We start from the raw sequence: 17,629 nt of genomic DNA, 5'->3' as shown, positions 1-17,629 counted from the left end.
CACTAATAGAAAAAGGGCCTATAGCCCCGGTTTAGTTAGATCATTAGTCCCGGTTTAGCCCTGGTTCCGCCCCGAACCGGGACTAAAGACTCCACCTGCTTATTTTGTTTGACCCGAAAAGATAGAATTTTTTTTCATTTTTTTAATATTTTTGATTTGTTTTTATGTTTTATTCCAATTTTAAAATCTTTGAATTAGTTGACAATTTAATCTCCAATCACCCATGCTCACTACTCCAACCTCCCGACCCGAGCACGCTTAACTTTCTGGTTCTATTGCCCCTAGTTGCCAAGTTTGCACTTGTTGTTTTCCTCACAATAATAGGCTATCAATCCTAAACAACCTTAGGTCTTGATGTCATGTCGCATGATTTAATTTTTTGAATTCCAAACAATTATTAAAATAAATAAAATAAGTAACAATAATAGTGAATTTCAATGAAAACAACCTAATATTTTTTGAAATAAAAATATTTTTCCTTATTTTTCTGGAAAAAAACTTCTTTTTGAAATATCTTTTTTTACATTTGGATTTTTGAGCATCTGAGAAAACTTCATCGGGCATGCCCGGGTGAAATCAAGTCCCAATTTTCTCTCTTTTTTTTATATATTAAACTTTTCTTTACGTCGTATGCAAAAGTTATGGTCGTTTTACTTTTTTTTCCTTTTTTTCAAAAAGGTCAAAATTCATATCTCAAATTTTCTATACCAACTAGACACTAAAACCTAACTACATCTCAAAGGATTTTATTTTTTGAAGATTTTATCATTTTTGTTTATTTTCTACAAAACTAAAAAAGACGGTCCCGGGGGTAGAGTTTGAAAATTTCAGAATCCCCTTTAGCCAAGAGTCTAATCATACCCGTCGACTACATCTGCTAGCACCGTTCCCGTGAGAGTCACAACTAAGGTTAACCAAGCCAGAGTTAACCCTTTCTAACTTTATTTGCTATTTTTCATGCATTTAATGATTTTTTTAGCTAAATGACCTTGAAATTGAAAAGCACTATAATGAACTCTGAGAATGTTAAAACTTGTCATGGTATCATCATTTCACCCACATAGTTTGTGCTAAAAAGTTGAGAGGGTTACGGCAAAAACTGGATACACTTCGTGTATAAACTGAACCATCTTCTTCGAAGTATGAGGGTTTCGAACGAAAACTCATCTCTTGCAAAGGGATTTTATTTTTTTGAACTTATTTAAACTTCATACTTTTTGTGTGTTCAAAATGCACCATTCAAAAGCACATCATAAATTTTCATCATTTTCAAACTTCATTTGGTATTTTTCATGCATTTACTTTTTTTAGCTAATTGATCCAGAAATTGAAAAGCACTACAAATGAACCCTGAAAAGGTTCAAAGTTGACATGATATCATCATTTCACCCACATGGCATATTCTAAAAAGTTGAGAGAGTTACAACAAAAACTGGATGCACTTCGTGTACAAAACAGACAATTTCTTTCGAAGTATCAGGGTTTCGAACGAGAACTCATCTCTTACAAAGGGATTTCATTTTTTTGAACTTATTTGAACTACATACTTTTTTATGTTCAATATGCATTATTCAAAGCCACCTCATAAATTCACAACCATTTCTCACCTAATTTTCTATTTTTCATGCATTTAATGATTTTTTGAGCTAAATGACCCTAAAATTGAAAAGTGTTACAAATGAACTCTAAAAGACTGAAACTTGTCATGGTATCATCATTTCACCCACATGCCATGTGCTACAAAGTTGAGAGGGTTACGACAAAAACTGGATGCACTTCGTGTATAAACTGGATCATCTCCTTCAAAGTATCAAGGTTTCATACGAAAACCCATCTGCTACAAAAGGCCTTTTCTAAAAGTTATTTCAACTCAGACTTTTTGTGCATTCAATATACACCATACTGAAACATGTTAAAATCTACAGAAAGAACTAACTAAAATAATAATAATAAACAATTAAATGACTAAAACAACTATATAAACAAAACAATATTGTTTTAATTAAAATTCTAATTTAAATTATTTTAAAAATAACCAAATAAATCTTACTGTGACAACAATCTAACACATGACTAGGAGCAAAAAGAATTAAATTAAAAACTATTTGTAAACTCAAGTTATTCACAATCTGGGTTTGAAGCAAATTTGAACAAATTCGAATTTATACCATTCAAATTTGAAAACTAATGGCACAAACAGAAACTAGACAAAATTTTAAATGTGATGCAAATAGAATCACTCAAAAACATCAAATGTCCTAAAAGATATAAGCAATTAAAACAGAAACTACAAACAGAAAACAAATTTAAAAACAGAAAAAAAACAAAAATTCAAAACCCCTTTAGTGCCGGTTCGTATCACGAACCGGGACTAAAAGGTCTACCCTTTAGTCCCGGTTCAAGATACGAACCGGGACTAAAGCCTCCAAATCCTTTAGTCCCGGTTTGAGACACGAACTAAAGCCTCCAAACCCTTTAGTCCCAGTTCGATACACGAATCGGGACTAAAAGTCTCATTTCAACCGGGACTAATGCCCGACCGACACCCTTGCCGCTCGAACCAAAACTAATGCTAACATTAGTCCCGGTTCGTAATGGAACCGGGACTAATGCGTAAATCGAGCTGGGACGAAAGCCCTTTTTTCTACTAGTGGTTGTTGCCGCTGCTACTGAGGATGTTGTCGATGCCGACTGCCGAGTCTACTCCATGATAGTGTTGGGCGACATCACGATGCTCGATCTGCACCGTCGGACCCGCCTTCTACTACAACCAAACTTACTAGCAGACTCATGCAACACAATTGTGCATGCATGTTCGTAGTCCCTCATCTTTCGCTATATTTTCTTCACAGAATTGTTTGATTTCTACCGTCTATACGAGCAGGTCATCACGTTGCATCACCTGTAATATGATGTTTGGTAGCCATGCGCCTGCATACTCTACTATGCTCCTCGCAGCATTTTCTGATTCTGCTGAGGCTATCCAGTTGTTGTGGGGAGAAAGAGTCTACAAACCGGCATTTAGATCCGTGCTACCTTTGTACTGTTTTCAGCACATGTTTCCACATTTTTTTGCAATGTGAATGCTTTATACACTGTAAGTCGACTGAAGTCATGTGTCCAAGATAGATTAAACTTAAGAATTAATTCATTCACGGTGCAGACAAGCAATTTGTGTTGCAGACTTGCACTTGTACATTTGCATATATTATGTCTGATTCCCCTGATGGCATGTTGTTTTCTTTCTTTCCCTTTTCTGAATAGTGTACTTATGAAAATAAATATTTTGTGATCGGAGGGCGCAATAATTTTGTATTAGCAGAACATCAAGTTGCATCGTCTTCTTTTCATTGAGATGGACATACTACTTTTCATCATTTCATAAAATACTAAGACTGTGTACAAGTTTGGTCACTAACTGGCCATAGTGAGAAAGGTAGTTTCATTGTTACATTATACATACAATATAATTCCTACAGTTTTATCATTTTTCTTACTGTTTTTTTGTTCTGAAAGTGTACTTCTTTGTTCAGCTATTTGTCATACTACCATCCCGTGGCAACACACGTGGCACGATCAGCGCCTCCTGAAGAGCTCGGAAGGCACCCTCCTCCAACTCGGTCGAGCGAAAAATGACCCCTTTCTTGAGGAGGTCGGTCAGTGGTCAACATGTGACAGCCAAACCATGAACAAACTTGCGATAATACCCTGCCAGACCTAGAAATCCCCGCACGCCCTTGACATTGGTAGGGACTGGCCAATTTTGAACGGTTGCAATATTCTTTTGGTCTGTGCGAACCCCATCACCACTGATCTCGTGCCCCAAGTACATCAGTTTGGGTCGAGCAAAGGAGCACTTGTTGCGTTTGATCTTGAGATTGTGGTCTTTGAGCAATTGGAAGACTTGTCGTAACAAACGGAGATGTGCATCCTCATCAGCGCTGTGAATCAAGATGTCATCGATGAATACTAGCACGCCCTTTCAGAGTAGTGGAGCCAGGACAATGTTCATGTCGCCCTAGTATGTTGTTGCCCCCCCCCAGTGACGCCATACGACATGACCTTGAACTCAAAGTGCCCATGGCGTGTTTTAAAAAATGTCTTATGCTCATCCTTGGGTCTCATCCGGATTTGATGATACCCCACACGAAGATCTAAGCTGGTAAACAGGAGAGATCCTGCTAGCTCGTCCAGAAGCTCTTCGATCATAGGTAGAGGGTAGCGGTTTTTGACTGTGAGCGCATTGAGGTGTCGGTAGTCCACACAAAACCTCCAAGTGAGGTATTTCTTCTGCACTAGCGGGACTAGGGATGTGAATGGACTTACACTTGGTTAAATGATGCCTTGTTCTAGCATCGCTGCCACGTTCTTCTCTACTTCATCTTTCTGCGTTGGGTTGTGCATGTAGGGACGCAAATTAACTAGTCTTGCACGAGGAACCAGGGGAATAGAATGGTCAAACGATCGCTGCGGTGTCAATCCTTGAGGTTGTTCAAACAAGACGCCAAACTGTTCAATCAGCTCACCCAAAGCCTATGGAATCGGTGGTTGCTCCAGGTCTTGAGGAGTGGCACATAGTTGAACAACTCGTGTGACTGCATCACGCTTGAGTAGGCTCTGGAATTCTACTCTGTAAATCAGATCACAACGAGCAAGATCTGCTCGGGCTCTAGAGAGATGCACGGGTTTGCCTTGATACTGAAAATCCATTGTCTTCTCCAACCAGTGAACCTACATCGGGCTATGACAAGCGAGCCAATCAATTCCCAAAATCACATCATAACACCCGAGTGGTAGAACCTTGAGGTCAGTGGTGAATTTGACCCCATGAGAATGCCATTCACATCTTGGTATCTCCTGATCACTACGAATCCATTAGCCATCTCCACAGATAGGGGGTGACGCGCCTGTTGGACCCCTTGCAAATGGTGAGCTAAAGATGAACTGATGAAACTATGCGATGATCGAGAGTCCACCAACATCAGAACCTCTCGTTGTTGCACCCAGTCGTGCAGTCGCATAGTTGTGGGTGATTCAGCACCTTGCAGTGCTTCCTTGGACAATACACAGCAATCAACTTCACTTGGCACATTCTCTACCCGTTGAGTCTCGGTCGAGTGAGTCTGCAACATCTCGACAAGTTCCTCGACCACATGAAGCTACACTGTTGGCATGCATCGGTGATTGCGGTTCCATCATTCTCCGCAGGTGAAGCAGATACCCTTGGTGCGGCGATATGCGCGGAGATCCACCAGCTTGTCCTCGTTGGCGGCGGGCTTGGTGTTGTCGTGGATGCGGCGATCGTCCTAACGCTTTTCCGCATGCCCCGTACCAGCCTTAGGTGGTGGAAGTGGCAGTGGCAACACCATACGAGTGGCGCCAATCTATTCACCAGAAGTGAGGGCGGAAAGGAGTGCCGCATGTCATCCCGTCGGAATGTGTCCAACACTTCTTCCTACAAACATGCGAGATCCACAACAGTATCCAAGGTTTTGGGTCGATGTAAAACAACGGCAACACGCATATCCCGTTGTAAACCCTCCATGAATTGTGAGACAAAGAAGGTGGGATCCCAAGAGGGGTGATGTGCAAGCTGTTGGGGAACGTTGCATGGGAAACAAAAATTTTCCTACGCGCACGAAGACCTATCATGGTGATGTCCATCTACGAGAGGGGATGAGTGATCTACGTACCCTTGTAGATCGTACAGCAGAAGCGTTAGTGAACGCGGTTGATGTAGTGGAACGTCCTCACGTCCCTCGATCCGCCCCGCGAACAATCCCGCGATCAGTCCCACGATCTAGTACCGAACGGACGGCACCTCCGCGTTCAGCACACGTACAACTCGACGATGATCTCAGCCTTCTTGATCCAGGAAGAGAGACGGAGAGGTAGAAGAGTTCTCCGGCAGCGTGACGGCGCTCCGGAGGTTGGTGATGACCTTGTCTCAGCAGGGCTCCGCCCGAGCTCCGCAGAAACGCGATCTAGAGGAAAAACCGTGGAGGTATGTGGTCGGGCTGCCGTGGAAAAGTCGTCTCAAATCAGCCCTAAAACCTCCGTATATATAGGTGGGAGGGAGGGGACCTTGCCTTGGGGCTCAAGGAGCCCCAAGGGGGTCGGCCGAGTCCAAGGGGGGAGGACTCCCCCCCCCCAAACCGATTTGGACTTGGTTTGGTGGGAGGGAGTCCCCCTTACTTCCCACCTCCTCCTTTTTTTTCTTTTCTCTTGATTTTCTCTTCTTGGCGCATAGAGCCCTTTTGGGCTGTCCCACCAGCCCACTAAGGGCTGGTGTGCCACCCTCAAGGCCTATGGGTTTCCCCGGGGTGGGTTGCCCCCCCCCCCCCGGTGAACTCCCGGAACCCATTCGTCATTCCCGGTCAGTGATAGCCTCTTGCGGGAGTTCAATCCCCAGCTCAGCTAGACGGTTTGAGTACCCAGACATTTTGAGCACATGTTCACTGACAGATGAGTTTTCCTCCATTTTGCAAGCATAGAATTTATCGGAGGTCTCATACCTCTCGATCCGGGCGTTCTTCTGAAAGATAAACTCCAACTCCTGGAACATCTCAAATGCTCCATGACGCTCAAAGCGACGCTGAAGTCCCGGTTCTAAGCCATACAAGACTGCACATTGAACTATTGAGTAGTCCTCCTTACGCGCTAACCAAGCGTTCTTAACATCCTGATCAGCCGTAGCGGGTGGTTCATCTCCTAACGCAGCATTAAGGACATAATCCTTCTTCCCAGCTTGTAAGATTAGCTTAAGATTACGAGCCCAGTCTACAAAGTTGCTTCCATCATCTTTCAACTTAGCTTTCTCTAGGAACGTATTAAAATTCAGGATGACTGTCGCGTAAGCCATGATCTACAACACAAATATATTCAAAGTGGACTTAGACTATGTTCAAGATAATTAGAGTTTAACTTAATCAAATTATTCGCTAAACTCCCACTCAAAAAGTACATCTCTCTAGTCATTTGAGTGGTTCATGATCCACTTACACTAGCTCAAGTCCGATCATCACGTGAGTTGAGTATAGTTTCAGTGGTAAGCATCCCTATGCTAATCATATCATCTATATGATTCATGATCGACCTTTTGGTCTCATGTGTTCCGAGGCCATGTCTGCACATGCTAGGCTCGTCAAGCTTAACCCGAGTGTTCCGCGTGCGCAACTGTTTTGCACCCGTTGTATGTGAACGTTGAGTCTATCACACCCGATCATCACGTGGTGTCTCGAAACGACGAACTGTAGCAACGGTGCACAGTCGGGGAGAACACAATTTCGTCTTGAAATTTTAGTGAGAGATCACCTCATAATGCTACCGTCGTTCTAAGCAAAATAAGGTGCATAAAAGGATTAACATCACATGCAATTCATAAGTGACTTGATATGGCCATCATCACGTGCTTCTTGATCTCCATCACCAAAGCACCGACACGATCTTCTTGTCACCGGCGCCACACCATGATCTCCATCAACGTGTTGCCATCGGGGTTGTCGTGCTACTCATGCTATTACTACTAAAGCTACATCCTAGCAAAATAGTAAACGCATCTGCAAGCACACACGTTAGTATAAAGACAACCCTATGGCTCCTGCCGGTTGCCGTACCATCGACGTGCAAGTCGATATTTCTATTACAACATGATCATCTCATACATCCAATATATCACATCACATCATTGGCCATATCACATCACAAGCATACCCTGCAAAAACAAGTTAGACGTCCTCTAATTTTGTTGTTGCATGTTTTACGTGGTGACCATGGGTATCTAGTAGGATCACATCTTACTTACGCAAACACCACAACGGAGATATATGAGTTGCTATTTAACCTCATCCAAGGACCTCCTCGGTCAAATCCGATTCAACTAAAGTTGGAGAAACCGACACTTGCCAGTCATCTTTGAGCAACGGAGTTACTCGTAACGATGAAACTAGTCTCTCGTAAGCGTACGAGTAATGTCGGTCCAAGCCGCTTCAATCCAACAATACCGTGGAATCAAGAAAAGACTAAGGAGGGCAGCAAAACACACATCACCGCCCACAAAAACTTTTGTGTTCTACTCGAGAAGACATCTACGCATGAACCTAGCTCATGATGCCACTGTTGGGGAACGTCGCATGGGAAACAAAAAATTTCCTACGCGCACGAAGACCTATCATGGTGATGTCCATCTACGAGAGGGGATGAGTGACCTACGTACCCTTGTAGATCGTACAGCAGAAGCGTTAGTGAACGCGGTTGATGTAGTGGAACGTCCTCACGTCCCTCGATCCGCCCCGCGAACAATCCCGCGATCAGTCCCACGATCTAGTACCGAACGGACGGCACCTCCGCGTTCAGCGCACGTACAGCTCGACGATGATCTCGGCCTTCTTGATCCAGCAAGAGATACGGAGAGGTAGAAGAGTTCTCCGGCAGCGTGACGGCGCTCCGGAGGTTGGTGATGACCTTGTCTCAGCAGGGCTCCGCCCGAGCTCCGCAGAAACGCGATCTAGAGGAAAAACCGTGGAGGTATGTGGTCGGGCTGCCGTGGAAAAGTCGTCTCAAATCAGCCCTAAAACCTCCGTATATATAGGGGGGAGGGAGGGGACCTTGCCTTGGGGCTCAAGGAGCCCCAAGGGGGTCGGCCGAGTCCAAGGGGGGAGGACTCCCCCCCCAAACCGAGTTGGACTTGGTTTGATGGGAGGGAGTCCCGCTTCCTTCCCACCTCCTCCTTTTTTTTTCTCTTGATTTTCTCTTCTTGGCGCATAGAGCCCTTTTGGGCTGTCCCACCAGCCCACTAAGGGCTGGTGTGCCACCCTCAAGGCCTATGGGCTTCCCCGGGGTGGGTTGCCCCCCCCCCCCCCCCCGGTGAACTCCCGGAACCCATTCGTCATTCGCGGTACATTCCCGATAACTCCGAAAACCTTCCGGTAATCAAATGAGGTCATCCTATATATCAATCTTCGTTTCCGGACTATTCCGGAAACCCTCGTGACGTCCGTGATCTCATCCGGGACTCCGAACAACATTCGGTAACCAACCATATAACTCAAATACGCATAAAACAACGTCAAACCTTAAGTGTGCAGACCCTGCGGGTTCGAGAACTATGTAGACATGACCCGAGAGACTCCTCGGTCAATATCCAATTGCGGGACCTGGATGCCCATATTGGATCCTACATATTCTATGAAGATCTTATCGTTTGAACCTCAGTGCCAAGGATTCATATAATCCCGTATGTCATTCCCTTTGTCCTTCGGTATGTTACTTGCCCGAGATTCGATCGTCAGTATCCGTATACCTATTTCAATCTCGTTTACCGGCAAGTCTCTTTACTCGTTCCGTAATACAAGATCCCGCAACTTACACTAAGTTACATTGCTTGCAAGGCTTGTGTGTGATGTTGTATTACCGAGTGGGCCCCGAGATACCTCTCCGTTCACACGGAGTGACAAATCCCAGTCTTGATCCATACTAACTCAACTAACACCTTCGGAGATACCTGTAGAGCATCTTTATAGTCACCCAGTTACGTTGCGACGTTTGATACACACAAAGCATTCCTCCGGTGTCAGTGAGTTATATGATCTCATGGTCATAGGAATAAATACTTGACACGCAGAAAACAGTAGCAACAAAATGACACGATCAACATGCTACGTCTATTAGTTTGGGTCTAGTCCATCACGTGATTCTCCTAATGACGTGATCCAGTTATCAAGCAACAACACCTTGTTCATAATCAGAAGACACTGACTATCTTTGATCAACTGGCTAGCCAACTAGAGGCTTTCTAGGGACGGTGTTTTGTCTATGTATCCACACATGTAAGTGAGTCTTCATTCAATACAATTATAGCATGGATAATAAACGATTATCTTGATACAGGAATTATAATAACAACTATATTTATTATTGCCTCTAGGGCATAATTCCAACAGTTAGTGGTGCATGGTTTGTGTAAACTGCTCAGCATATTCAGGTACGGTGCGTGTTTGATGCAGTCGGTTGAATTGTCGAAGTAAATTTCGAAACTCCTCTCGCCCGAACTGGGAACAGATGGCCGAGGCAAAATTCCCCCAATCCTGGTAATGCAAATGAGCTTCAGAGGATTGGAGCCATGTGAGAGCTCCCTCCGTAAAGTACATCGCAGCACAACTAACCCATGTATGAGGACTAAGAGTGCATACACGGAAATAAGCTTCACATTTGAGACGCCAAGCCTTGGGGTTCATCCCATCAAACATAGGAAAATCAAAACGCGGTCGTGGTGGAAATCGATGATAGCCCTGACCCCCAAAGAAGGAATGCTTAGCATGCAGAGGGAAATCGACCATACCAGTGGTCGGAGGCAACCACGGGGTGTGTGTTTCCCCCAACGATTTCCCCCGAAGATTTGTTGCAATGCCGTGGCCGATGGGCCCGTGACTGCCGTCACTGCGAGCTTGAAGCTGCTCGCCTGGTCGAGGCAGAGATGTGTCAGCCACCGTAGGAAGCAGGGGCGGCAGATCCGCGAGGCGGATCAGCAGCGCCGTCTCTCTTTCCTTGGTCGGCCCTAGATCAGGACCCGGCATGGACGTCGCGCGCGTCACATGGATGCTCTGGCGCAGTTCCTTGACCTCAGCGCTAAGGTCATCCACTAAGCGCTCAATCGTCGGCCTCCACCCTTGGAGCTAAAGGACGATAGGGTGAATCTCGCTGATCTGGGCGGACATGGCACCGATCACCGTCGTCAGGTAAGCCAATGCCTTGTTGGTCTCCTCCATGACGATTGCTTTCCCCTTTCGGGTTTGAATGATGGAGGGGAAACGGCCGGCCAGATTTGTGGTGGAAGCAAAATTTGGTGAATCGGAGTGGCTCTGATGTCAATTGTTACGCTCCCAGTAGATAAATCACTCTCAGTCACAATTTCATACAAGGGTTTGGCCAGATTTGAGGTTCGGTGAGAGAGAGAGAGGAGGGGGATTCGGGAGAGAGTCGTCGCCGTTAGAGAAAACTTCTTGCACACCTCGCACAAGAGGAGGACGAGTCAATTTAACCTAACGTCGGGTGTCCCAATCTTGGGCTGCATATTTGCCATTGGGTTTGATCAGGCAATGGGGCCGCTCTGGCCCAGTATCGTCATTGGCCACTTGGGGCAAGGCCTTTGCTGTAGGCGGGCTGTCAGGAGCAGAGGGCATAACACAACACGTCGAGTTTTTTGTGCATGGACGGAGAGCTCTTGACGTTAGGTATCCTTCGAGAACCAGTCAAAGCACAGCGACATGGCCAAATGGCAGACCTCGGCTTTCCCTTGAAAAACAAAAATAATAAATGGAGCAAACAAGCGGTCTCGTCTTTATCAATCGTCTTCTGTTCCCCAAGAAATAACATCCATGAGTACTCTTAATTAACAGATTCCCCAACTGAAAACCATCATTTAACACTCACACACCATAATATATACCGGATACTCCGTCCAGGTGTGTTGGGCATCTAAGGAGGAGTACTACAATCTAGGCACAAGAAGATTGGGCTAGGTAAATAATTCAAACCATTAAGAAAGTCAATCACCATCAAAGTCTCTCTTTACAAAACACTACAATAAATCAAACAATAATAGCTGGCACGATTTGGCTAACCCATGAATTTAAATTTATAACATACTACTAGAGTAATTAATTGGGATTAAGTTTATGAGAAGGAGGATTGCATGGGTTGGTCCAATGTTTTTCAAGAAAAGATTAACTATGAAGATTAATGCACCTATAATGACATAGGCGACTTATATTTTTGAAATTTTAGAATTCTCTTAGGCTGGTCGTAATGGAAGTATCATAAGTACTACCTCCGTCACAGTTTAGAAGACACCATTAAATTTACGTGCATTTCCACAATAGACAAGGTTTAGGGCGCATTGCATTTACTCCTAGCAGCTAATTAGTACTCCGTTGTACTACTTCCATATGCATGTGTAGTGTGAATGCTATTTTTCAACTCATCTCACAACCAATCAATAACCACCTAGGTTCTAGAGAATTTCCAAACACGTCTTCTAAGCCTGGCCGTAGTGGGGAGTAACATATAGTAGTATCATGCATATGATACTATTGTATGATACTATCTTTATAGTGCATAGTATCATAAACCAGTATCATAGGTGATCTTATTTATTGTCATGCATGACACAAAGTAGCATTGCATTTAACATGATACGTATATACCTATGTTACTCTAACCTTCTCTTTCGTCTTTAATTCTCTGCCACATCGGCATGTTTGCTATTCCCGAGTATATGTTACTAGCTAAGATACCACCACTATGGCTAGCCTAAAGAGTGATGGAGGGAGTAGTATCATGCATGCCAACTAGGCATATTTGATGAGGTGACATGGAATTAAATGAAGAAAGAGATGGTTGAGTATCATACTATTATGATACCGTATCATATTAAATGTTGTGCTACTATTTGTCATGCATGGCAATAAATGAACTGCTCTATGATACTATCACATGATACTATGCATTACGGATGTAGTATCATACACTAGTATCATATACATGATACCTCCATTCCTAAATATAAGTCATTTTAGAGGTTTCGCTAGAAAACTACACACCGATGTATATAGACATACTTTAGAGTGTAAATTCACTCATTTTGCCCCATATATAGTCCCTTAGTATAATCTTTTAAAAGACTTATATTTAGGAACAGAGGGAGTACTTTCCATTACAAACAGCCTTAGGTGCCCACACATGAGTACTTCATTGGAGCGGATGCTTACTGCTGGAATTTTGTCTACTTTTGTGCCAGCCCAATATATAATTTCAGAAAATTCCTAATAAATCCTAGAGGCCCATGCAGCCCATTTGTACAAGGCAAGAGGTGGAAATGTTTAGTCCCACATTGCTAGTTTAGTGGGAGTTGAACCTCCTTATAAGGGAGGATGTTTCCACACATGTGTGAGCTTGAGAACAAGAGAGACATACACGCGCGTTCCTCCTCCTCCTCCGCTCGCCTCGTCACGACGCGCCGCGCCTTGCGGGAATGAGCCGAGCCGAACTAAATTTTTGCCACGCACAACTAGTATACGAAAGGTCACTCGGAAGCTGAACGTTTTTGCTATAGTGGATATTGAAAGCGAACGCAACACTCTTCGGCTGCTGTCTATTCGTTTCGTCTCCCTCGCTCTCTTCGGCTCCCGTCGTTGGCCTCTCGCATCCATCTCTTGCGCCTATAAAATAGAGGTCGCTCCTCTCCAGAGAAGACGCATCAGAACTTCGTCTCGCCACCGGTTCCTTTCTCTGTGTTGCTGCTACGTTCTTCCCCATCCCTACTTGCGGCGTGCACTGTAGGTTGGGACAGTAGGCCTTCGAAACTCCGTCTCTTCGAGTCCCGTACGGGAGAAGGGCGATAAGGTTTTTGGGGAGCGCTCAGCGCGACTACTGGCTTCCATCACGGACACCGACGATCTCTTCCCGGACGATGACTACTTCCCCGACGTCGACCACCTCTTCGGTAACATGGCCAACGACAACGCCAACACCAACCCTACTGCTGCTGCAACTCAGTACGTACTCATGTTCTGTTTCGTTGAGTTCCTACCGCAACTTTTTGCTATAGTTTCACTTCTAGATATGTTCCGTTTCTGCTCATCACTCCATATGATGCCTTGTGTATATAGATCGGCTCTACATATGTTCTCTTCTAGATCATATGTGCACATATCTTTCGTCGTCTCATCTTTATATTCCATGTCTTGTTTCATCTATTTTATGATAGTCATGTTTTCCCTAGTTTTTCTTTTAATAAAATCCTATGGTAAATTGCTCATATTTCCAATAGTTGAAAAACCTTATTATAGGAAATTTACCCCAAGTGGTTTTGCTGCCTCCATGAGACCTCCTATGTTTGAGGGTGTCCACTATAAGAGGTGGCGCGTGAGAGTTGTTTTGTGGTTTCAAACTGTGAGCTGCTATGACGCCACTCTTGGCAAACCTGAAGGAGATCATGATGCTCAATAGGAGCTAGCTTTTTAGAAAATGGATGCCTTGTTTAAGGCTGCTCTCTTGAGCGTTCTTGGTGAGAACATAGTTGATGCTTATGCATCAATTGATAATGGAAAAGATATGCGGGATGCACTCGAGGCCAAGTTTGGGGTCTCGGATGCTGGCATTGAGCTGTACATCATGGAGCAATTCTATGACTACAGGATGACTGAAGAACGCTCCATGGTTGAGCAAGCTCACAAGATACAGTCATTTGCAAGAGAACTTGAGCACTTCAATTGCATGCTACCGGACAAGTTTGCTGCCAGAGGCATCATCACTAAACTTCCTCCTTCGTGGAGGAACTTTGCTACCTTATTGAAGCATAAGAGACAAGAGTTTTCCGTTCCGGATCTCATAGGTACTCTTGATGTGGAAGAAAAGGCGAGAGCAAAAGACACACGTGCTCGAGGCATTGAGGGAGGTTCTAGTGCCAATCTGGTACATAAGAAAAACTTCCAGCCCCACAATTTCAAGAACAAGGGCAAGTTTGATGGTAAAGCAAAGTTCGATGGGAAGAACAAGGCTTTACAGCACACCAACTTCAAGAAGAAGAATGACAAAAAAAGGTGTTTGTCATGTGTGCGGAGATCCTGACCATTGGGCACCTAACTGCCCTAATCGTTATGACAAGCGTCAACATGGGAAAGGCGGCAGGTTCGCTAATGTTGTCATTGGTGACACTAACGTGGAGGATGTTGGGTATGGTATATTTCCCACTATCCTTTCAGTATGTCATTTTCCCGAATGGTTGATTGACAGGGGTGCTAATGTGCATGTATGCGGTGATATTTCCATGTTTTCATCTTATCAGTCCACACGGACTTCCACCGTGCTGATGGGCAACAGTTCAAGTGCTTCTGTTCCTGGTGTTGGCACGGTCGATTTGAAGTTTACTTCGGGGAAGGTCGTGCGGCTGAAGAACGTGCATTATGTCCCCTCCGTGAATAAAAATCTTGTTAGCGGATCTCTTTTGTGTAGAGATGGCTACAAGCTTGTGTTTGAGTCTAATATATTTGTAATATCCAAGTATGGAACTTTTGTTGGTAAAGGCTACGAGTCAGGAGGCTTGTTCCGTTTATCCTTGGCAGACGTTTGCAATAAAGTTGTTAATCATGTTTACAACAAATAGTGAATCAAATGTATGGCATTCACGTCTTTGTCATGTTAATTTTCGTTGCATGTCGCGACTAGTCAAATTGAACTTAACCCCTAGCTTCACCACCGTCAAGGGATCTAAGTGTCAAGTTTGTGTGCAAGACAAACAACCTCATAAGTCTCATACGACTGCCGAAACGAGAAATCTTGCACCACTAGAGCTCATACATTCAGATCTATGTGAAATGAATGGTATTTTGACAAAAGGTGGAAAGAAATATTTCATGACACTAATTGATGACTCTACTAGATGCTGCCGAGTGTATCTTCTGAAATCTAAGGATGAGGCTTTGAACTTTTTCAAGATCTATAAAGTTGAAGCAAAAAAAAACAACTTGATCGAAAGATCAAGAGGCTTAGGTCCGATCGTGGTGGAGAGTATTTCTCAAATGAATTTGATTCTTTCTGTGCGAAACATGGTATAATACATGAGAGGACACCTACCTATTCACCTCAGTCAAATGGGATAGCCGAAAGAAAGAACCGTACTCTAACTGATTTGGTTAACACCATGTTAGGCACATCGGGTCTCTCCAAGGCATGGTGTGGGGAGGCAATATTGACTGCATGTCGTGTCCTAAACCTAGTTCCCACAAAGAACAAAGAGATAACACCATTCGAGGAATGGGAAAAGAAAAGGTTAAAACTCTCTTATCTACGAACCTGGGGTTGTTTGGCGAAAGTCAATGTGCCAATTCCAAAGAAGCGCAAGCTAGGACCAAAAAGTGTGGATTGTGTTTTTCTGGGATATGCTTTTCATAGCATTGGATAGAGATTCTTGGTTGTAAAATCTGAGGTATCTGACATGCATGTCGGTACAATCATGGAGTCGAATGATGCGACTTTCTTCGAAGATATCTTTCCCATGAAGGATAGAGCTACCTCATCTAATCAGGAGATGTCTAATTCATCTAACCATGAATTAGTTACAATTTCTGAATCTATCATTTCGATGGAACACTTTAAAAATAATGTGGAGGAGAACAGTGAAGTTCCTACCAGGAGCAAGAGACAGAGGACTGCAAAGTCCTTTGGTGATGATTTTCTTGTGTATCTCATAGATGACACTCCCAGTTCTATTTCAGAGGCCTATGCGTCTGAAGATGATGACTACTGGAAGGAAGCAGTCCGTAGTAAGATGGATTCCTTCTTGGCAAATGAAACTTGGGAGATCACTGATAAGGGTGCAAACCTATAGGATGCAAATGGGTATTCAAGAAGAAGCTTAGGCCTGATGGTACTATCAAAAACTACAAGGCACGGCTCGTGGCTAAGGGTTATACCCAAAAGGAAGGTGAAGACTTCTTTGATACTTGCTCACCCATGGCTCGACTGACCACTATTCGAGTACTACTTTCACTAGCCGCCTTGCATGGTCTTCTCGTTCATCAAATGGATGTTAAGACTGCTTTCCTAAATGGAGAGTTGGATGAGGAAATTTACATGGAACAACCAGATGGGTTTGTAGTAGATGGTCAGGAAGGAAAAGTGTGCAAGTTGCTGAAGTCTTTATATGGACTTAAGCAAGCACCCAAGCAGTGGCATGAGAAGTTTGAAAGAACTCTCACAACTGCAGGCTTTGTTGTAAACGATGCTAATAAATGTGTGTACTATCGCTATGGTGGGGGCGAGGGAGTTATCCTTTGCTTGTATGTTGATGACATAATAATTTTCGGAACAAATCTGAATGTTATTAAAGAGGTCAAGGATTTCCTATCTCGCTGTTTTGAGATGAAGGATTTAGGAGTGGCTGATGTCATTCTGAACATCAAGTTGTTGAGAGACAAACATGATGGGATTGCGTTGCTTCAATCTCACTATGTGGAAAAGATCTTGAGTCGCTTTGGCTATAGTGACTGCAAGTCCTCTCCCACAGCATATGATGTGAGCGTGCTGCTTCGAAAGAATCGAAGACTTGCTAGAGACCAATTGAAATATTCTCAGATTATTGGCTCACTTATGTACTTAGCCTGTGCTACAAGACCTCACATCTCTTTTTCTGTTAGCAAACTGATTTGATTTGTCTCAAAACTAGGAGATGTGCATTGGAAAGATCTAGAGAGAGTTTTGCGTTATTTGAAAGGCACTGCAAATTATGGAATTCACTATATTGGACATCCAAAGGTGCTTGAAGGGTATAGTGATTCAAACTGGATCTCTGATGCTGATGAGATAAAGGCCACGAGCGGATATGTAATCACTCATGGAGGTGGCGCTGTTTCTTGGAAGTCTTGCAAGCAAACGATCTTAACAGGGTCAACAATGGAAGCAGAACTCACAGCACTAGATACAGCTACGGTCGAAGCAGATTGGCTTCGCCGGCTCTTGAGTGACTTGCCGGTTGTCGAGAAACCTGTACCGGGTATCCTTATGAAGTGCGATAATCAAACTATGATCACGAAAGTGAGCATCTCAAAGGATAACATGAAGTCATCAAGAC

At 43.9% G+C, this 17,629-nt stretch overlaps 1 protein-coding gene across 1 annotated transcript; it reads right to left on the bottom strand.

Moving 5' to 3' along the window:
• Positions 1 to 9,941: 9,941 nt before the first annotated feature.
• LOC123427250 lies at positions 9,942 to 11,010 on the bottom strand. Its single transcript, XM_045111250.1, has one exon. It carries the CDS (start codon positions 10,572 to 10,574, stop codon positions 9,942 to 9,944), a length of 633 nt encoding a protein of 210 aa, XP_044967185.1. The 5' UTR covers positions 10,575 to 11,010.
• Positions 11,011 to 17,629: the final 6,619 nt, after the last annotated feature.

The sequence above is a fragment of the Hordeum vulgare genome, chromosome 2H (assembly GCF_904849725.1).
Source record: "Hordeum vulgare subsp. vulgare chromosome 2H, MorexV3_pseudomolecules_assembly, whole genome shotgun sequence".
NCBI classification, from domain to species: Eukaryota; Viridiplantae; Streptophyta; class Magnoliopsida; order Poales; family Poaceae; genus Hordeum; species Hordeum vulgare.
This window is presented reverse-complemented; position numbering and strand designations above follow the sequence as displayed.

Excerpts from the sequence above, each read along its gene's own strand:
- LOC123427250 (XM_045111250.1), bottom strand. The coding sequence starts at position 10,574 with ATGCCGGGTCCTGATCTAGGGCCGACCAAGGAAAGAGAGACGGCGCTG.